Below are 21,598 nucleotides of genomic sequence, written 5' to 3'. Positions count from 1 at the left end.
TTTTTTTTTTTGGGGGGGGGGGGCTCATACCGAAGCTCAATATTGATGAATTGACCAAGTGGTGTGTTTTAAACTCTCATTTGTAGTTGCGTATTGATCAAGAGGTCTATGGTAACTCTTATTTATCATTGAGGTAAATAAATAAAAAAATGCCTTAATTTGCTTTTTTGGGGGCTATTTTGTGTGTGTTTGTGTGTACGTGTTGTTCAGTATTTCCACTTGGGTTAAATCATACTGGACAAAGTCCTCTGGCGTGTTTGCAGAGGAGCGAGCGTCGTGTTCGCTTACTTAGGACTTATAATTGAGAAATGGTGGTCGCGACCATAAAAAAAAAAAAAAGTGTACGACCAGTCATTTCTAGGAAAAATCCGGTGTGACTCAACATGTTCTTTTCCCGCATTTGATTCACTTTGCCAGTCGTACATTCCAGCAGGAAAGAAAAATACTTTTTGATGTATGATTGTATATTTGTCATGTATGTCTGTGGCGCTTTGATATTTAACTGTGCACGAGGTTCGAAGTGCTGCATTTCCAAACAAATAGTGGCTTGAATGAGGCCCCGATCAATGGGGGTTGATCTTTAACCGTTTGCCGTGCAATGGCCAATCTTTGACTCTCAGGAATTCTGCCATCTGCACTCACTTACTCGCGCCTTTTTTTGGACAAGACGCCAGCTTTTTTTTTTTTTTTGCTTTTTTTTATACTAATTTAAATTGAAGGTAAAGTGAAAATACTGATTATATCGAAAATGTTGCTTCTTTGACAGTTGTGTGTTGAATGTTTGCTTTGCTTTTGTTGATCGTTCGTGCGTTGGGACAACGATGAGCTAACTCCTCATCAAACTAAACTACTGAATGTTTTCTCACAGCTAAAAAAAACCCCAAAAAAAACCAAGAAATGTTTTAGTGAGTGTTGCGTAACATTTAATGTGATACCTTGGGATCGAGACATTTCAAACTCCAGAATCATGTTTTGCGATTCCGATGTTTCAGGTAACTTGGTTTCCTACAAAAAAAAAAACGGCAACTAGATTTTTTATTAAGCCAACAAGAAGAATTGACAGAAAATCTACAAACAAAGGTAATCTACTCTCACCGTAAAACATTTTGCGCATGATACTAAAAAGGTGGTCTTTTGCAGCTACGTTACATTAGAACATGGATCTTCGCTTGACGCTCGTCTTCATCTGTCTCTACAACCGAGGAGTGACCGTAAGCCGGCCGCCTGGCACTCAAATTCTCAATCTTTCCTATCCTCAATTTCACGCAATTTAATTTATCAACACAACAGGTAGCAGACGAAGAGCCGACGCCATTGATGCCTCTGATTTCCTTAATCCCCAGCCGAGAGGTTAGTCTGTCCATTTGCGGCCTCCTCAGTTTTCAATGGCTGCCAAGTAACAAAGTAGAAATATGTTGTCAAACTTGTCACTGTGCTTAAGTATTTTATTTTCCTGACATTTTTTAATACTTATATCCATGTGTGTGTATATATATATATATAAATATAAAATGTCTTAAAATGCTAAGCTAGCTAACAAAGACAACTAAAGTTATATATATATATATATATATATATAATTACTTTAGTTGTCTTTGTTAGCTAGTCGTATATGTATGTATGTTTGTATATATATAATTACTTTAGTTGTCTTTATTAGCTAGCTTAGCATTTTTTTGTAGTTCATAATGTTAGCAAAGCTACAGGAACAAGTGGTTTTGATAGCATAAAAGACAAGCTTAAATAACATTAGCGATGTGTTATTTCTTAGAACAAGCCAGATGTAAATTGATTTTTTTACGGAAATTGTTTGTGCCAAGTTATCCAAACAAGTACAAAGTACACATCCGATTCGGTACATTTTGTGCTTTTTTGGACAGGACTCGAATCTGTACTTTTTACCAGTCTTTTTAAAAATGACTTCCAGATAAACGAAAGCACGCCGGAGCCCGGCGCGGTGAGCGCCACCGGCGGTCCGCTTCCATCCATACCGACAACGAGCGCACTCGGCGAGGAGGACTCGTCGGAAGAAGACGGGGGCTGCGCGTCCATCGGCCGGGACGCCGAGGCCAGCGAGGCCGTCGCCGCCGGCGTTCAAAATTTGGGCCTGCAGCTGCTGCAGAATCTCAAGACGACGCCCGAGCAGCCCAATGTCATCATATCGCCGTTCAGCATCGCACTGGCTCTCTCCCAGCTGGCTCTAGGTAGGCTTGTGACAGCCTCGCAAATGGAGGTTTTTGCAATGTTTGACAAATGGCGTGTTAAAATGAGGGCTGCCACTGATGATTATTTTTTGATCAATTAATGTGTTGATTTTGGTTAGCATTTAATTTAATGATCAATTCGTTGTAGATTAATTCCCTCTGATTTGAAGGGACCGCGGCTGGGAATTATAATACAATGGTGTTTTGAGGTGCAACCTTAATCTGTACCGTTACTTCACTTGTATCTGAAATCATCTTTTCCTATTGAAATGAACGGAAACAACATTAAGCCTTTCCGGCCTTTAAAAAAAATGCTATTTACTGTATTATTGTAGGGGTATCAGGTTATTAAAATTTTTCAATCGTAATTAATCGCATGACTCAATAGTTAAACACATTTTATAGCTGTTCTAAATGTACAATGAACATTTTTTCCCGAAGCTTTCATACTCTTGTGAACATAAAAGTGGAAAATGTTAAACTAATAGAAATATGGCAGCATCTTTTAGTCATCGATACAGTCATTTCATAATAATTCATAACATTTAGTTAAAATTAAAAAGATGCACTGTACTGTAAAAAACGAGTGTGATATTGATTTGTGTTGAGGTCATTTTCCCTGCCACTAGATGGCATAATTGCATTTGTGAGACGGTGACAGCTCAGTGCATTTTTCTTTTCATATTGAGAGCTATCAAATCTTTATCATGAAGTAACTTGTGAAATTCTGCAAATTTTTTAAAACTGTAAAATACAACTTGCCCCCAGTCTCCACAAATGCGTTATTATTAAATGTATTACTGCAATTTTTTTTTCCGCTGCCATTGACAGCTATAGACGTCATAAATTCATTTGAACTTTCTATTAGTTACATTTTTTTTCCACTTTTGTTAAGAGTATGAAAACCTAGATTTTATTAAATTGTATCAGAACAGATATAAAATTGGTGATTAATCGTGAGTTAACTAGTGAAGTCATGCGATTAATTATGATAAAAAAATTAATCACCCGACACCACTAATTTTTAATAACTTTTTTTTTTTTATAAATAAAATAATTGTAGTAATTTTTTTCCATTTTTATATATATATATATATATATATATATATAATTAAAAAATATATATATTAAAAAATTGGGGGCGTTAGGCGATTACCATTTTTAATTGTAATTAATCGCATGACTTCACTAGTTAACTCACGATTAATCACCAATTTTATATCTGTTCTGATACAATTTAATAAAATCTAGGTTTTCATACTCTTGTTAACAAAAGTGAGAAAAATGTTAAACTAATAGAAATAGTTCAAATTAATTTTTGACGTCTATAGCCGTCAATGGCAGTGAATGAGTTAACTCAGTATAGCACTGCAACATACACTAGATTAGTAGTAGTATTTTTGTTTAGCTTTAAGCTAGTGAACTGATACTTCTGGTTGTTTTAAGTACACAAAGTGTAATTCTCTTTTGTTTCATGTTTAGCTTCACAGTAAATTTCCACCGGGATTGGCAACAAACAGCTTGGCAAGGCTGAGCAATCCGAATTGATTTATATTTGTCGTCTGTCTGGTTAACATCTATCGATCCATGTAATTAGCTACCAACTGCCCATCCATCCGTCTATCTTGGCTGGGGACTTGCGTGACACTTGAATTTGATAGATTTGTCACCTGTTCTCTTTCTCTCTCTCCGCCGTCTGTCTTCTTCCCAGGTGCCGTCAATGAGACCGAGGAGCTGCTGATGCAACATCTCCATGGCAACAACATGACATGCTACCACCATGCCGTCAATCACATCATGGGGCAGCTCCGAAACAGCGACCTGAAAATCGCCACACGCATCTTCCTACGCCAAGGTCCGAAAAAATATATACCGTATATGTGTTTTATTCATTATTCATAATTGTAGATTTAGGTTCAAATATTCTCTTTTAGGGTTTAAGCCAAAAGAGGACTTCCTCGAGGAATCCAAGCGCCTGTACGACTCTGAGCCGGCCGTCCTGGAGAGCGTGAAGCAGCTCAACGAGTGGGTGGAGAACGCCACCAACGGGATGATGACCGACTTCCTGTCTGCGTTGCCGCCCAACATGCTGCTCATGCTCATCAACGCCGTCCACTTCAAAGGTGAACCGTCAAGCCAGCCGACGGCGAGAACCCCCTCTTTAACCCTGACGTCGTTACTGTTTTTGCCTCAGGCGAATGGGAGGCTCGTTTCGACCCGCGCTTCACCACCACGGGTGCGTTTTTCCTGGACGACAAGCACATGGTCAACGTCGAAGTCATGGAAAGTTCCAAGCATCCTTTGAGTTCACGTATCGACAGTGAACTTGACTCTCAGGTGAGAGGATGTTGATTGTGGGACATTTTTGCATTCGGGGCAGGTGTTGCAGTGCCCTATCCGAGTCACCAGATGGCACTGTGGTGGAAGAGCAGTCAATTTAAAATTATTTTAGTCAGCCTTTATGTCCTTTCCTTGTTCTTCAGATGATCATTTTTGTACCTACCCAGTTAATGTCAGTGTAGTGTGCATGTGTAAATCTGCTTAGCAACAAGTTTCAAAGGTTGTGGAGGTGGAAAAAAAATTTGTGAAAAAAAATAAAAAAAATTCAATGTTGTCTAGTTTGTACGATGGCGTATTAGGGTCACGTATAAATATATTATTTTAGAGGGTGGGGCAATATTCCGAAAAAAAACCGTGTAAATTTGCAAGCTATAAAGTGGCAAATTTTAGAGAGAAAAAAACTTTTTTTTTTTTTTTTTTAAAGAAAAAGCTATAGTGAGGATTCGTTGGTGGTTAATTTGACTTTTTTATTTGGGGGGGGGGCAATTTTGTCTAGTTTGTGTAGCTAGCAGAAAGTATAAAGAATGATGTTGTCTAGATGTATTCAAAGATTCATCTTTTTTTTTTACATAATTAAATTTTACATTGCTTTAAATGTTTGAAATGGGGCGTATTTAAATTTGTTAAAATGTTAAAATAATGAATTAGTAATTAATAATACTATAGTAATATATTATGAATGATTATAAATTCATTTTAAATTGAATTTATTAATTTTTATTAATATAATAATAATTACGCAGCTATTCTATTGTCTGATCTGACATTAACTCATTCACTGCCATTGACGGCTATAAACGTCAAAAATTAATTTGAACTATTTCTATTAGTTTAAATTTTTTCCCCACTTTTGTTAACAAGAGTATGAAAATTTACATTTAGAACAGATATAAAATTTGTGAGTAATCATGAGTTAACGAGTGAAGTCATGCGATTAATTCCAAAAAAATTAATCGCCTGACAAGATGATTCTTAAAAATTAGGGGCGTCAGGTGATTACAATTTTTACTCGTAATTAATCGCATGAATTCAATTGTTAACTCACGATTAATCACAAATTATATATCTGTTCTAAATGTACAATAAGAAAAATCTAGGTCATACTCTTGTTAACAAAAGTAGAAAAAAATTTTAAACTAATAGAAATAGTTAAAATGATTTTTTTTTACGTCTATAACCGTCAATGGTTGTGAATGAGTTAAATTTCACAAAAGCCTTGCAACAACTTCTCAAATTGTTGCTAGCATAGCTTTATTTTAGTATTGCTGCCTGCAATTTTTGCAAGTAAAATAGTTGTCTGATTTAGCTGTTGTTAGCCTGCCATAAAAAAAAAACCCACACCACTACTTTCATCTCAGTCTCCTCACAAACAAATCTGCCTCCAACCCGTCGATTTACATTTTTATGACATATGTTCTTCTTCCAATGCAGGTAGCAAGCTTTCCATTTGTGAAGGGGATGAGCTTTTTAGTAATCATGCCCCTGTCGGGACACGTGAACGTGTCCTCGCTTGCTCCCAAGCTGAATATTTCCAGCATCTACGCCCGTCTACCCAAGCAAAGAGTCGTTCACGTTAAAGTCCCCAAATTCAAGCTGGAGTACGCTCAGGAGCTGCAGGAGGTCTTCATTAAAATGGGTAAGCGACAGAGGTGGGAGTAAGTCACACGACGGCCATAGACGTCGAAAATTCGTTTGAACCATTTCTATTAGTTTAGAATGTTTCCCACTTTTGTTAACAAGAGTTTGAAAACCTAGAATTGTTTTTTATTGTATTAGAACAGATATAAAATTTGTGATTTATTTTTTTTTAAACCAGTGAAGTCATGCGATTAATTACGATTAAAAATGGTAATCGCCTGACACCCCTAATTTTTTAATAATCTTTTCTTTAAAAAAAAAAACATTATTAAAAATTGGAAAAAATAATAATTACAATTATTTATTTATTTATTTATTTTAAAGAAAAGATTATTAAAAATTAGGTGTGTCAGGTGATTATTATTTTTTTATCGTAATTAATCACATGACTTCACTAGTTAAATCATGATTAATCACAAATTTTATATCTGTTCTAAATGTACAATAATTTTTTTCTAGGTTTTCATACTCTTAACAAAAATGGAATTTTGTTTTAAACTAATAGAAAAAGTTAAAATGAATTTATGACGTCTATAGCCGTCAATGGCAGTGAATGAGTTAACCTTCAAATTTCAAATAAGTCCGGATACTTTGGCAAAAACTAAGTCAAGTCATTACTTGGGTTAAACACGTCACAAGTCAGATCATCAGGTGGCTCATTTCGAACCTCGGACTTTATTTACGCTGAAATAAATACCAACGTCCTCCACACTAGGCTTGGGAAGCATCTTTTCCGGCCCCAATCTGGCCGACATGGCCGACGGCCCCCTGCTGGTGTCCAGCATCCTGCACAAATCCGCCATGGAGATCAACGAGGAGGGAGCGGAGGCTTCCGCTGCCACCACCGTGGTCATGTCGCGTTCGTCCAATCCCGTCTTCTACCTGAGCCATCCCTTCCTCTTCGCCCTCGTGGACGATAAGACGCAAGTGCCGATCTTCATGGGCGTCATCAACAACCCCAATCCCGGTGCGCCGGTTTTGCCGAGGGGAGAAGCCAAAAGCCTGGATCCTAAGGATACGCTGCAAAACGATAAGAATCAAATGGACGCCCCCAAGTAGGGACTGTCACCGGGTACAAAAACAAACAGATAAAACAAGAGCATTGTGATCGTACAATATGAGATGGCTCGATTAAAATGTCAAAACCGTCATTCTGTCTTTCCTTTGTTGAGGGTTCCGCCATTATGTATGACCTTGATATTCCAGTAGAAAATGTTGTAGATGCGAAATGATGATGGTTATTATATATTTTTCCAAATCATAGTACAAAAAAACTAACATTATGTATATCCCTCTTGACTTTATTTCATATGTGAAAATGTGTGGCCATAATTTGACATCCTAAAATACATCAAATAAACACATGTGGTTGATTTGGAATAATCTGTCATTATTAAATTGCTTTGTTGTGTGTGTGTGTGTGTGTGTGTGTGTGCTTTGGAAATTTTACGTAATTGGTCCCAATATTATTTAATTACTAGAAAATCTTTTTAGTTGTGACAACAGGCAAGGCACAATTAACCTTACCGTTTGTAACCGCATGCTTTCATCGCTTCGTGTTCAACTAGACAAGCCCACATTTCACATGTGAGTAAATGAATACAAGATCATCATTAAGTCAATGTCTAAACTTGTTGTGGCATTGTTGTTTACCGTTTCCCTGAGAGATTTTTCCATTGTAAAATAAGTACCTTGGTTCGATTAAAAATTGGGAAACGCTGAACTAATTCATAAACCGTGGGTAACATTTGAGTCAGACTTGCAATCAATATACTGAATTAAATACATATTAAACTTGGAAATTGACTTTTATGTCAATTATTTATATACAGGATGGGAGAAAGGTAGGTAAACACTTTTTATTTTTTTTAAATATATTTAAATGCTCAGGCTTTACATAAATTCCTCAAATCTTTCCAGAACTCTACAACACACAGAACTGCAGAAATTCAGTTGAAAGCTTCAATGGGGTATATGCCACGGAGGAGGCGGGACTTCCTTTTGCGCGTTGACGGGTGCGAGTGTGTAGTGTGTCTGTCTCGGTTGTCCGAAGCATTTCAGAGAGTTGAGACGCGGTTGGGGGGCGTGGGGGTGCGAGTGTTGGAACGCGGCCATCAGTGGCAGGAAACGACGCTGATGTGTGAAACCCGGAAGTCGGAAGTACGTGGCATCTACCCCACTGGGTCTTCAGTACAGTAGTATCAAGAAAGACCAAATTAGGGTTTCCTATCCTTGTTATATTCGTCGTAGCCTTCCTTCTTTCCCACAAATATTTCCCTTATTAATACAAAAGGTGTCTACTGTACTTGCTTTCCTCCCACAGAACAATATTATCAGCCCAAAAATGCCACAGCACCAATTTTTATCAACAAAAATTCATTCTGCAAGGCTGCATATAGACATTTCCCATTTTTTCGATGTCATCGAACGCATCGTGGTGACGTACAAAGCATGCGCTTTGCGTTTTCCCAGCTCTGTCACGGTGCTGATCTAAGGTCAGTTCCTTGGTCTTCGGCCGCATTTATTGCCGATTGGCACCATTGAACGCCGCTGCAATGGGATCAGTAAAATGAAGCGGAAACAGGAAGTAGACGCTGCCTGGCGGGACGGTCGAAGCGTTGGCGCCATTGAGAACCGTTCAGTTGACTGCGTTCACAATCTGGAAGAAAGAAGACATCCAAAGTCCGGAGTGTTTCTCATTCTTTAAAATACAGTGTTTAAAAACAGTACATCTTCTTCGCAGACATGATTACGCTGACGGAAGGAGCGATAGAGGTATGGCTGGCTTACTTTATTTGTGTGCCTGTCCTGTGTGGCGTCTCCATCGATAATGTCAGCTAGCTTAAATTGTCAAACGTTAGAATATGTATTCAACTTTTGCTGTTGTCGCCGCGCATCACAAAAACTGATATTTACATGAACGTCAAGCCAAAATGAGTTTTGAAATGTGTTGTGGACAAACGGACATTATTGACTCGATTAACTGCTGCTTCCCAGGCCTTGTCCAGTGGAAACGGTGGAAACGACGCTGTGCTTCAATTGGTGGTGAGTGTTATGATTCAACACGATAGTCCACGATCTTTTTAGAGTCTAGGCACAGATTTGACAAGCAGCGGTTATTTTTGCCGTGATCGGACAGGTGCTGTGCGGTAGAATGCACCCTATCTGAAAATTCCCTTACCGAGGTGAAGTTAGTTTGCTTTTTTTTTTTTGTTGGCAGCTTTAATGAATTTAACGCGAACCAGGTTCTTCTTATCAACCGGTAAGTTCAAAACATCAGGCATTTAAAACAGGTTGTGTTCATCCCAGTGCGAAATCAATGCTTTTCATTGTTTATTCATGGAGTTAGTAAGAATAACCAGAGTGATCTTGAGGCACCTATGAGCACCCAAGCCTGAAATATGTAATGATAATTTAAGGCCAGGGGTGAATTATACAGCACAGCACCGGCAACTCTCCTGCTAGCTCTATTTTGCCGTGAACGGCCTTCACTGGCCATGCTTCACACCCCGTCAGAAAGTCTTTTCACAAAGTTTCCATTTTGTTTTCCTACCGAAGATAGGCATTGCCAGCCGAACCATAACCCCTAGAGCAAGGTTATCAGGCAGTAAGAAATTGTAGTAAAAAAAAAAAAATAATGCGCAAAGCAGGAATTTAACTCATCACCTGGCACTTTCAGGGCCGCGAAGGTAGTACACATTCTCTGGCGCATTATTGGTACTTTTATTCACAGCAAAATAGCGCTAAGTGGTGAGTTGCCAGTCATGGCAAAATATCCACTTAGTTTGGGAATATTTAGAAGTTGATCTTAAATTTAATTAAACATGGAATTCAAAAGTCTTGAATCATTAACTCATTCACTGCCATTGACGGCTATAGACGTCAAAAATTAATTTGAACTATTTCTATTAGTTTAACATTTTTTTCCACTTGTTAACCAGAGTATGAAAATGTACATTTAGAACAGATCTAAAATTTGTGATTAATCATGAGTTAACTGGTGAAGTCATGCGATTAATTACAATAAAAAAAAATTATTGCCTGGCGAGATGATTATTAAAAATTAGGGGCATCAGGCGATTAAATTTTTTACTTGTAATTATTAGCATGAATTCAATTGTTAACTCACGATTAATCCAATTTTTTTATATCTGTTCTAAATGTACAATAAAAAAATCTAGGTTTTCATACTCTTGTTAACAAAAGTAGGATTTTTTTTTAAAAACTAATAGAAGTAGTTAAAATGTTTTTGGTTTTTTTACGTCTATAACCGTCAATGACAGTGAATGAGTTAATGTGAACAATCACTATAGAAAACAGATAATACACACCCTAAACCACCTCTCTTATTTCAGAGCATCCGTAAAATTGAGGGTGGAAACGGTCCAGCTCGCTTTCGTGTGATGATGAGCGATGGACGACATTCCATGTCTTGTAAGTATATGTGTCCCCCCCCCTTCCTTTTATTCACCATTTACTATTAGGATCATGTTTCCCTGGACTCGGTCGTCTGTATTGTAAGATCAAATGTGGCATGGTTATAAAAAGTGTTTTTCCTCTTCCCCTCCTTACGCAGCATTCATGCTTTGCACACAACTCAACTGCATGGCCGAAGACAACCGACTGGCCCCCAACTGTGTCGTTCTTCTCAAGAGACACGTGACCAATATTCTCAAGGATGGACGGTAACGTCTCTCATCTTGTCTCTCTTTTTTGGACATGTTGTGGATGCTTCTGATGAGAAGTTGTGCTTATTAACTCATTCGCTGCCATTGACAGCTATAGACTTTTAAAAAATTCATTTGAACTATTTCTATTAGTTTAACTTTTTTCCCGTTTTTGTTCACAAGAGTATGAAAACCTAGAAAATGTTGTACATTTAGAACAGATATAAAATGTGTGATTAATCGTGAGTTAACTAGTGAAGTCATGCGATTAATTACGATTACAAATTTGAATCGCTTGATGCCCCTAATTTTTAATAATCTTATCTTTTAAACAAAAAAACATATTTTTTAATCCTTTTTTTTTTTTTTAAAGAAAAGATTATTAAAAATTAGGGGCGCCAGGCGATTACAATTGTTTTTGTACATTTAGAACAGATATAAAATTTGTGATTAATCATGATAATCACTAGTGAAGTCAGGTGATTAATTACGATAAAAAAAATGAATCACCTGACACACCTAATTTTTAATAATCTTTTCTTAATAAAAATAAATAAATAAATAATTGTAATTATTATTTTTTCCAATTTTTAATGTTTTTTTTTTAAAGAAAAGATTATTAAAAAATTAGGGGTGTCAGGTGATTACCATTTTTAATCGTAACTAATCGCATGACTTCACTATTTAACTCACAATTAATCACACATTTTACATCTGTTCTAAATGTACAACGTTTCCTAGGTTTTCATACTCTTGTTAACAAAAACGGGAACATTTTTTAAACTAATAGAAATAGTTTAAATGCATTTTTGACGTGTATAGCCGTCAATGGCAGTGAATGAGTTAATTTTACAAACAATGTTGAATTTAGTAGGAAAAGTAGGAAATTTTATATGAGAATGGAATACAAAGTGTCGAGGTATGTAAGCAGTAATTAACATATTGTTTTGTCATTAGCAAATATGCTTCAGAACAAAATAAAAGTAAATATTCATATATAGTTTAAATTACTTTTTTATTGGACAGAATATTTGGGGTTTTCTTAGCAAAACAAAAAATAAAAATTTTCTATCCTTTTTTCCTTTTCCTATTTTCAACATTTTTGGTGTCTTTTGAGATATGTTTACTCAGTGGACTTTATTATACAATTAACAAATGGATTGAATGTCTTTCATTTCTAATTTCTTCTTCCTTTGTTAATATGGAAGCTCATTTTGTGTTTTCTAATCTTCATGCCAGACGTGTGGTAATCATTTTGGAGATCGAGGTCCTCAAGCCCGCGGCAGACGTCAACGGCCGAATCGGCAACCCGACGCCTTACAGCGACGGTAACGCTTCAGCGCAACCCAAAGTATTTTCATGTGGAACTAGAAGTGAAATTGTTTCGTCGTCTAAACGACGTGTCTCGAATGGTCGTGTGCGTGCAGGACAGATTAAAGCCCCCGCACAGCAGGCCCCGCCCCCAGCCGCGCCAGTCAGCCGTCCTCCACTTCAGGCTCAAATTGGGAATGACAGTGAGTGTTGCTTGCTTATTGCTTTCTTGATTTAATTTTTTGATAAAGAAAAACAAATGTTCAAATACGACGTCCATGATTTTCTTGGACTCGTCAGACCACAGCACACTTTTCCACTCTACATAAGAGTATCAGCTCAGAGAGAAATGTTCTTAAATTTACTGTTGGATTATTTGCAGTTTTTGAACTTTTTGTTGCAGTCATCTTAAAAAGTGAAGGCCTCCTACCTGATAAATGCCTTACCCTTAATACATAGATTAGACCATCTGAAAATGAAATGTCAAACTTTGCTAAAATCTTAAAAATGCATTTATATTTAATATCAACCACCAGATGGGAGCATTTCTTCACTCTTCTAAATACAAGGTGGCAGGCAGGACATTTTGTCAACCCCTTTGAAGAAGACTTTTCAAAAAATTTTTAGCAAAAAAAAAAACCCAGGAGTAATCCAGCTCTGAGGAAGGTGGTTTTTTTTTTCTTCTTCTTTTTCTTTTTCCTCTCTCTCTCTTCTTGGCTCTCTAATGTCATCGCGTCTCCTTCATCCCTCTAATCTGCCGTGCGGAGGAGGATTTGAGTTTCGGGCCGAGCAGCCTCCTCATCAGCGCGGTCATTGTTGGCGCCTCAAGCCGGGGGCTTAATTACCGCAAGTGCAGCCGCTGACCAAGTGGGAGGATTTAAGCGGACACTTTGAACTCTAATCCTCCGCGTGAGCTGCACGCAAAAAAATAAATAAATAAATCAAACCGTCAAAACGGGGGAGGCTCACGTGTTTGGACCGCTCTCTCGCGCTCCCTGGGTGGAGGTAACAGTGTTTCACACTCGCCTCTGTTCTGTGAATCATCTTTCGCAATGCCAGGCTGCCATCTCGCACCCTTTTTATGTGCCGCTTCCTTCTCCTGTACTTGAGCCGCCAACTGCACATTTAAATGTTCATTGATGACATTATTATTATTATTTTTTGCCCCATTCGAAACGCACATGACAGTTCTGGCCACCATTGCAAGTGGTGTAATTCAGTTGAAACGGTTTCCATAAAGCAAGTGGCAAGTACCGTATTTCCTCTAATACAGGGACTCTCAAATTTTTTACACCAAGTACCGTAAAAAAAAAAATTGTGACGTTCCATAGCACTTGTCTCTTTTTCAGACAGATACCATTACGAGGCACAGATTCTGATACCACGTACCGATACTAGGGGTGTGTTAATTTTGAGTTCCTTTAACGCGCGATTAATGACCATCCCTTACTTGGAGAGACTGCACTGGGGGAGTTCATGTCGCAACGCAGAAGACACGTCTATGTCAAAATTTAACCATAATAATAATAATATATTTGTGGAGACTGGGGTCAAGTTGTGTTTTTCAATAAAAAAAAAAAAGTTACTTCATGTTACAGATTGGATGGATCTTCACATGAAAAGAAAAATGCACTGAGCTGTCAGTCGCTAACGTGTTGCAAATGCAATTATGCCATCTAATGGCAGAAGAAAATTACAGTACAATTTGATGAATTATGAAATTACTGTATCAATGACTAAAAGATGCAGCCATGTTTTTAGTAGTTTACATTTTTTTCCCGCTTTTTATGTTAAGACTGAAAAAAAAAAGTACATTTAGAAGAGATTTAAAATTTGTGATTAATCTTAACTATTGAAGTCATGCGATTAATTATTATTACAAAATTGAATCGCCTGACACCTTTAACCGATACCACTACTGCTTTTGAAACATACATTTTCCAGACAGGTAAAAAAAAAAAAGAAGACTTTTATATATCAAAATATAGCATTTTACCTTAAAATTGCATGAAATTAATTGGAGTTTTATATTCTTCTAATTCCTAGTTCCTGATAATAAAACGGCCACAAGAGGGCTGATCATCAGCACTGGTACCTTGAAACCATGGGAAATCATTTTGACCATGATTAAAATGAACTTTGTTTGTCAAACTTCCACAGTAGGCCTATAACCTCAACTACTGCAAAGGGTGAATCATTTGTTTTGTTTTGTTTGGGGAGTACCCTTAAAATAAGGCTGGTATCGGCCCAATACAGGTACCTGGAATTGGAACCAGTCCATCCCAAATTTAAATACAGATTAATGTATTGGCTTGTTTGTTAAAAATATATGAAAAAAAACGTGCACATTAAATAGCAATGACAATAGTGAGGGAGGGAAAATCACAATTGGATTAATATTCAAAATCGTTCAGCCCTGCCCGGGAGAGCCCCCCCCCCCCTTTTTTTTTTTTTTTTTACTCCCATGTACATTATATGTGAGTATGTATTATGAAACAAAGCTACTGTGTCTCTGCTTACTCCTTTTCTGTGTCACTGTGCCAAAATGACTGCTGCGAAAAAGGTCATTGCAGCGTCAAGCGAGTACATCTCACTCCGCTCTTCTTCACACGCCATTTAGCGCCCTCCTCCGCCTCCTTCCTCCCCCCAGTGAACCGAGCGGTCGGCAGAGATTTCGGGAAGTCGCCGGGCGCCGCCGCCGCCGCCGCCGCCAAAGTGGCGCCCATCGCCAGCCTCAACCCATACCTGTCAAAGTGAGTGCTCACAAAAAACGCCTGCGCATGCACAATGTGTCAACGTTATCCTTATTTGACAGCGAGTGGATATTAACTCACGGCTTTAGATGTCAAAAATTCATTTGAACTATTTCTAGTAGTTAAATAGTTTTTCCCACTTGAATGAAAACATAGGGGGAAAAATGATTGTACATTTAGAACAGATATCACATTTGTGATTAATCGTGAGTTAACTAGTGAAGTCATGCGATTAATTATGATAAAAAAATGTAATCGCCAGATGCCCCTAATTTTTAATAAACTTTTCTCCCCCCAAAAAAAAAGTTTATTGAAAATAATAATAATTAAAATTACTTTTTTTTTTTAAAGAAGAAAAGATTATTAAAAATTAGGGGCGTCAGGCGATAATTTTTTTCCCCGTAATTAATCACATGACTTCACTAGTTAACTCACGCTTAATCACAAATTTTATATCTGTTCTAAATGTACAATAATTTTTTTTCTAGATTTTCATACTCTTGTTAACAAAAGTGAGAAAAAAAAAGTGAAACTAATAGAAATAGTTCAAATGATTTTTTGACGTCTATCGCCGTCAATGGCAGTGAATGAGTTGACGATGAAAAATGCAGCCTTTGGCCAGCAGAGTCAAATATTATAAATGAAGAGGTGTCCGCCCTCAGATGGACCATCCGCGTCCGCGTCACCAACAAGAGCAGCATCCGCACGTGGAGCAACTCGCGCGGCGAAGGCAAACTTTTCTCCATGGAGATCGTGGACGAGAGCGTAAGTGTTACTTCACTGCACATTTTTTGGAGTGTGGAAATGTTGTAACGTTCAACTTTATTGTGGTGCCAGGGAGAGATAAGGGTGACCGGCTTCAACCAAGAAGTGGACAAGTATTTCAGTCTCATTGAGGTCGGCAAGGTAGGGCTTTTTCTTCCTGATGATGATGATGACTTATTTCCTTATAATTTAATTATTTAGAGAGCTGAATTTGGCTTGCAGGTCGTGTGTCAGCATTTGGCTGGATTTACAAGTACCCAAAATGTTTTGTGCCCCCCCAACACTCCGCCACCACTATAAATAGTATTATTTGTCTATACAATTGCGGAGTACAACTCTACAGAGGAGCTAATACTCCTTGCGCACCACTGCCACCTACTGTATTGGATGTGCAATGACACTTTATTGTAGTACAAACAATAGAAGCTCCCTGAGATCGTCACACGTGCCCCTAACATCGCATTGCTTATTATTATTATTATTATTATTATTATTATTATATCCAATGTGTGCCAGTCGAGAGCCGCAAAATTCTGAACGGTGTCTGTACCGACGTGGTCAGGTCTACTACATCTCCAAGGGCTCCCTGAAGGTGGCCAACAAGCAATACACATCGGTGAAGAACGACTACGAGATCACGCTGAACGGCGAGACCTCCATCATTCCCTGCGAGGACAACTGCGACGTCCCCGTACTGCAGTGCGACTTCATCTCCATCGGCGACCTGGAGAACAAGGAGAAGGATTCCGTTGTGGGTAAGCAGACGTCTGCCCCGGTCAAAGCCGATTTTTCCCGCCGGGTCCGTCACGCTTCAATGACCGCCGACCCCGCAGACGTGATCGGCGTGTGCAAGAGTGTGGACGAAGTGACCCGTCTCACCACAAAGACCAACCGGGAAGTGTCCAAGCGGGCGCTGAGCCTGATAGACGCGTCCGGCAAGATGGTGACGCTCACGTTGTGGGGAGAAGACGTGAGTACAGATTAGTAGTTGCTAGGAATTAGGGCTGCTCGATTTATGAAGAAAATATTAATCACGATTATTTTGGTAATAGTTGAAATCACGATTTGGACGATCGTTTATTTTTTTGTACAAAACAAGAAAATGTTTAAAAGTAAAAAAATTAAGATTGTTTGGAACATTATAATTATTAGGGGTGTGAATTGCCTAGTACCTGGCGATTCGATTTGTGTCACGATTCGATGCCGATTAATCCCGATACAAATCTATAAATTATTGCGATTTATTATTATTATTATTTTATTTTATTTTTTTTAACTCAAATTTAGAAAATACTAATCAGTAAACTTACATGTACACTGTAAGATTTGTCTGAAAATGTATTTATTTATCTGAAAATTCCGGCTTATAACTGAGCCACCGCATTTAACAAACAGGTTGCAGTCTGTTTCATGTTTGAACAGCACTGAAATCAAATATTAAGGCTTAATGTTCCATTAATATAACATTCTTCCATGCTTAATGTGTGAATCATCAAAATCGATTTCGCCGCATATCGAATTGTAATATCGCGATATATTGCAGAATCGATCGAACACCCCTAATAATTATGCAAGTTCCTTTTGGATGAAACAAATTTATAAAATTCTTTTAAATAAATGCAAATGCATTTATTAAAAAAAAACTCAAAAATGAGTTCATCTTTTTTTTTTGGGTAACTTTTCAGATATAACAAAACAACAAAAATACATTTGGTCATCAATTTCAAATTGCAGAAAAATTAAGTAATCACAGGTCTTTTTTTACAGCAGTGGTTGAAGAGTCACTTTTTTAAATTTAGAAAACAATCCATTTTTCCCAAAACAGTTTGGTTTAAAGAGAAGGTCGTTAGCTCCATACTTTCATATTAATCTTTTTTTTTTTATTATTATTATTTACAATTATGCTGATTTTGTAATTAAGTGAAATTAATTGTAATTGAAGTTTGATTAATTGCACAGCCCAATTGAATCGGCTGATGCTAATCGTTTAGGCAGATTATTTTATTTTTTTCGGTTTCATTAGGATTACATGCTCATAATCTATTCAGTCGTTTATTATACAACTCCACATATGTACAATACCGCTTATCCCCTCTCGCTATGGCCTTATTTTCTGTTCTTACCTTCACCACTCCACATTCCAAATGTGGCGTTATTGAGCGACGCTTACAGTCGCTCCAGATGTTGACTCTTTACCTGCAGCTCACTGGGACTGTGCTCAGTTTGCCCATTTTTATTTGTTTACGAAGGGGGGGGGGGGGGCAGGCTTCTCCCGTTTGTTTATCCGCTCTTCACCGAAGGGACCCGCTGAAGCCACACAAGTTGGTTTATGCCAAACAACAAGTGCTAAGGATTTTTTTTTCCCCCGGCTTGCTTTGTTTGTGCTAACATTTAGTTCCTAAGTACTTTGTGTACCGCTAAAATCCAAGTAAACTGTCCGTCTCTTAGGCGGGTTCAGGTGATACAATTGTGATTCTTTTTCTTTCTCCAAAGTGGCAGAAATATGACTCATGCCAGCATAAATATGAAGGAAGAAAAACAACACCTGCAGTTGGATATCCATAGATTAGAATTGGAGCTTTTTCAAGTGTGGATCAAAACAGATGCGATGCCTTATTTGTTGCGCTCATAATGATTTTGTCCTTCGGGGCGCAGGCGGAGCAGTTCGACGGCACCTCTCAGCCCATCGTGGCCATTAAGAGCGCCAAGGTTTCCGACTTCGGCGGCCGCTCGCTCTCGGCGTCCTTCAGCAGCACCATGATGATCAACCCGGACGTCCCCGAGGCGTACAAGTTGCGAGGCTGGTAAGGCCGCACGAGGCTCGCACACGATGCACCTTTTGGGGAAATTGCTTCCCATCTTCCTCCTTGTACACGTGTGACAAGGTGCTTTGAACAGGAAGTAGGAGACATCTTATACAATTTACATTCTTTCTATCCATTTATTCCGCCCCAATGCCTCCTTCTTATGGTTGGCCGTAGCGCAAGGAATGTTGCATTTTCAATTCCCAAGTTAACTCATTCACTGCCATTGACGGTTATAGACGTCAAATATTCATTTGAACTATTTCTATTAGTTGAAAATTTTTTATGTATGAAAACCTAGGATTTTTTTTTTCTACATTTAGAACAGATATAAAATTTGTGATTAATTGTGAGTTAACTCGTGAAGTCATGCAATTAATTCCAAATAAAAATTATAATCGCCTGACAACCCTAATTTTTAATAATCTTTTCTTTAATCACGTCAGACAATTACATTTTTTAACTCTTTGACTGCCATAAACGTTATAAAACGTTTAGCATAAACCTAGGGAAGGGCGCCGAGGACGTTAAAAGACGTCCCCTATGTTTTTTTTTTTTTTTTTCAAAAACGGGTGCAGGAAAGCCTTGGGCAGCTGTGCTGAAAGTATCAGGCAGATATGATTAGTCAAAGACTCGTTTTGGCCCCTAGAGGGCAGCGATGACTCTCTTTGCACAAGGTTGGATGGGCCGCCCACCGTGGGCGTCAGTAGCAGACGTGAGGCGGAGCTAGAGTGTTGAGGAGACAATGGCTGATCCAAGCCACAATGGCTAGACCAAGCAACCGGTTACAAGCAGCTCACGCTTGAGCATTTTTTTCAAAGACGGAAAGCATCAATCAATACTAAAAAGCGCATTGATGTCAACGATGATGATGACAACGAGCTCTACGCCAAAGTTGGAAGCTTTGGCCTGTTACTATCACGTAGTAAGCCTCACCGGCTACGCGCGGCTAGCGCGGCTAGCGCTGCTAAGGCCGGAAAACGCGCACAATAGCCGGCCGGGTACTTCTGCACAAGCGGACATTCGATCGGGCGATGGAGAGTTGGCATCGACCAATGCAGATTGATGATGATGATGATGATGACTGCGAGTTTGACGCCAAAGTTGGAAGCCTGGACGTGTTTACGATCACGTAGTAAGCCTCACCGGCTACGCGCAGCTAGCGCGGCTAGCGCTGCTAAGGCCGGAAAACGCGCACAATAGCCGGCCGGGTACTTCTGCACAAGCGGACATTCGATCGGGCGATGGAGAGTTGGCATCGACCAATGCAGATTGATGATGATGATGAAGATGAAGCTCTACGCCAACGTGACTGTTATGAACACGTAGTAAGCCCCACCGGCAAAGCGCGGCTAGCGCTGCTAGCGCTGCTAAGGCCGGAAAACGCGGAGCTGCACAAGCGGACATTCGATCGGACAATGAAGAGTACCCCGAGTCCAATGCATATTCATCGGAGGAGCGGGTACAGTCTGATCACGGAGAAGACACTGTTTCTGGACTACGATGCCACCATGAATGGAGTGGATAAAATGGATCAGAACATCTCCTACCAACCCGGTATAGCAACTGAAGGACACGGGGAAGCGAGACGTAACACCACCGTAACGTAACCGTAGCATGATCCTGATATTAGACTTGATGACACACTGCAGTATATACTTGCTATTCCCCGGAAAAAAACGGCCTGCAAGAAAGTGGCACACGCGAAGAGGCAATCTGTTGTGCAAATGCTGTTACGTCTCTTTGCACGCAGGAGAGTGTTACAAAAAGAAAAACTGTCGTTGAAACATCCACATATTTGTAAATAGCACCACAGTTGCACACATTTGTAAATAGTTTGCCAAATTGTTGTCAAATTGTTACACTGTTGAATGTAAATAAACGTATTTTGCTATCAAAAAACACTTTTTCATTCTTGGTGGTAGTGTTTTATAGAAGTAAAGCACTATTTAGGTGTTTGTGGCATCATTCATGGACAAAAAGAAGTGTCAAATTCACTAGAATGCATGAAATAATATCGTTTCACTAAAAGCTTGATTTCTCCGTATTTTGGTCCAACACAGGCGAAATTGGGTCAAACTAACCATTTTCTATTGTTGATTACTAAAGAACGGAATAAGGTAGAAACAAACTCTTTTTTTCTGATGAAAGATGAAAGTCCAATCTTTCATTTGGTAGTACGTGTGTTTCCATAGTCCAAACAGAACATTTTCTGTGGACCTTGAAAATCAGTCAAAATGCTTAAATCGGCTGGCACTGGCGGCATCCCTTTTCTGAAAACGTCTGGCAGTCAAAGAGTTAATTGTAATTAATCTCATTACTTCAATAGTTAACTCACGATTTAATCGTACATTTCCTATCTGTTCTAAATGTACGAAAAAAAAGTCTAGGTTTTCATACTCTTGTTAACAAAAGTGGGAAAAAATGTGAAACTAATAGAAATTGTTCAAAGGAATTTTTGCCGTGAATGAGTTAATACGCCGCATGTTCTGATTGTCATTATCAAGATTTCCCTGCATTGTGCTGTGGTTGAGGGAGGGGCGGATGGGCTTGCTCCAGTGAGCGCATTGCATGGAAATGGAAGTCATTCTTTATCCGAGGGAAGGGCATATATTGCCGTCCTTATCGCATATGTATTTGCAGGTGGAATGAAATCCATACTAATGTCCTCGTTAGCAACACCGATTTCCAGTTCAGAAAGTTTGCTCGACACGTGTAACCTCTCTCCATTCCTGATGCGTCTATTTACTGGCATCCAAAGGGTTTGTTTACATCATCGACCACATTCTTGCAACGGCTCGTGAGAGATTTCAAGTATGACGTGACAACGAGTTGTGACTCTACTTTGCAGCTGAGCAGGAGACAAATTAAGAGCACTTCTTAAATCGGGACATCTTGACTCGCTCTAATTGTTTGATGGCGGTTTTCAGTGTTCGCCCCCGCAGCTTCTCTCCCAATTGTAGACGATACTTCATGTAGTCAGAGGCAGTCGTTTGTCTTTACTGATTGAGAGCGACCAACAAGACCTCCCGAGTCTACGTGACGTTTCTACTAGGGCACGACCAAGGCTGATTTTGTTCTTTTAAAATTGGGTGTGGCCAAAGTATGTGTGTGTG

General features: G+C 38.8%; 2 protein-coding genes across 4 annotated transcripts in view; both read left to right on the top strand.

Annotated features, from left to right (window-relative positions):
* The first annotated feature begins 358 nt into the window (after nt 1-358).
* Nucleotides 359-7,333, top strand: serpinf2b (serpin peptidase inhibitor, clade F (alpha-2 antiplasmin, pigment epithelium derived factor), member 2b). The gene is made up of 10 exons (XM_086080246.1): nt 359-719; nt 993-1,080; nt 1,141-1,211; nt 1,291-1,350; nt 1,928-2,204; nt 3,916-4,059; nt 4,139-4,327; nt 4,399-4,541; nt 5,976-6,180; nt 6,898-7,333. The coding sequence occupies exons 3-10, from the start codon at nt 1,158-1,160 to the stop codon at nt 7,239-7,241; spliced, it is 1,416 nt and encodes a 471-aa protein (XP_085936372.1). The 5' UTR covers nt 359-719; nt 993-1,080; nt 1,141-1,157; the 3' UTR covers nt 7,242-7,333.
* A 1,329-nt stretch (nt 7,334-8,662) lies between these two features.
* The window catches only part of rpa1 (replication protein A1), a 29,194-nt gene continuing 16,258 nt past the window's right edge, over nt 8,663-21,598 (top strand). Inside the window, exons 1-12 of one of the 3 annotated variants that reach the window (XM_086081168.1) lie at nt 8,663-8,957; nt 9,180-9,227; nt 10,538-10,616; nt 10,759-10,867; nt 12,089-12,177; nt 12,277-12,363; nt 14,781-14,913; nt 15,576-15,678; nt 15,751-15,819; nt 16,241-16,433; nt 16,512-16,648; nt 18,334-18,482. In XM_086081168.1, the coding sequence (XP_085937294.1) occupies nt 8,928-8,957; nt 9,180-9,227; nt 10,538-10,616; nt 10,759-10,867; nt 12,089-12,177; nt 12,277-12,363; nt 14,781-14,913; nt 15,576-15,678; nt 15,751-15,819; nt 16,241-16,433; nt 16,512-16,648; nt 18,334-18,482 (1,226 nt within the window). In that variant the 5' untranslated portion in view covers nt 8,663-8,927. Of the gene's footprint in view, nt 8,958-9,179; nt 9,228-9,299; nt 9,445-10,537; nt 10,617-10,758; nt 10,868-12,088; nt 12,178-12,276; nt 12,364-14,780; nt 14,914-15,575; nt 15,679-15,750; nt 15,820-16,240; nt 16,434-16,511; nt 16,649-18,333; nt 18,483-21,598 lie in introns of those variants that run through there. The other 2 variants (XM_086081169.1, XM_086081170.1) reach the window with 2 other exon arrangements.

Source organism: Leptonotus elevatus, chromosome 7 (genome assembly GCF_054856555.1).
Source record: "Leptonotus elevatus isolate MCC_2025b chromosome 7, RoL_Lele_1.0, whole genome shotgun sequence".
Lineage (NCBI taxonomy): Eukaryota > Metazoa > Chordata > Actinopteri > Syngnathiformes > Syngnathidae > Leptonotus > Leptonotus elevatus.
The sequence above is the reverse complement of the archived record's forward strand: the minus strand, read 5'-3'. Positions and strand labels throughout refer to the sequence as shown.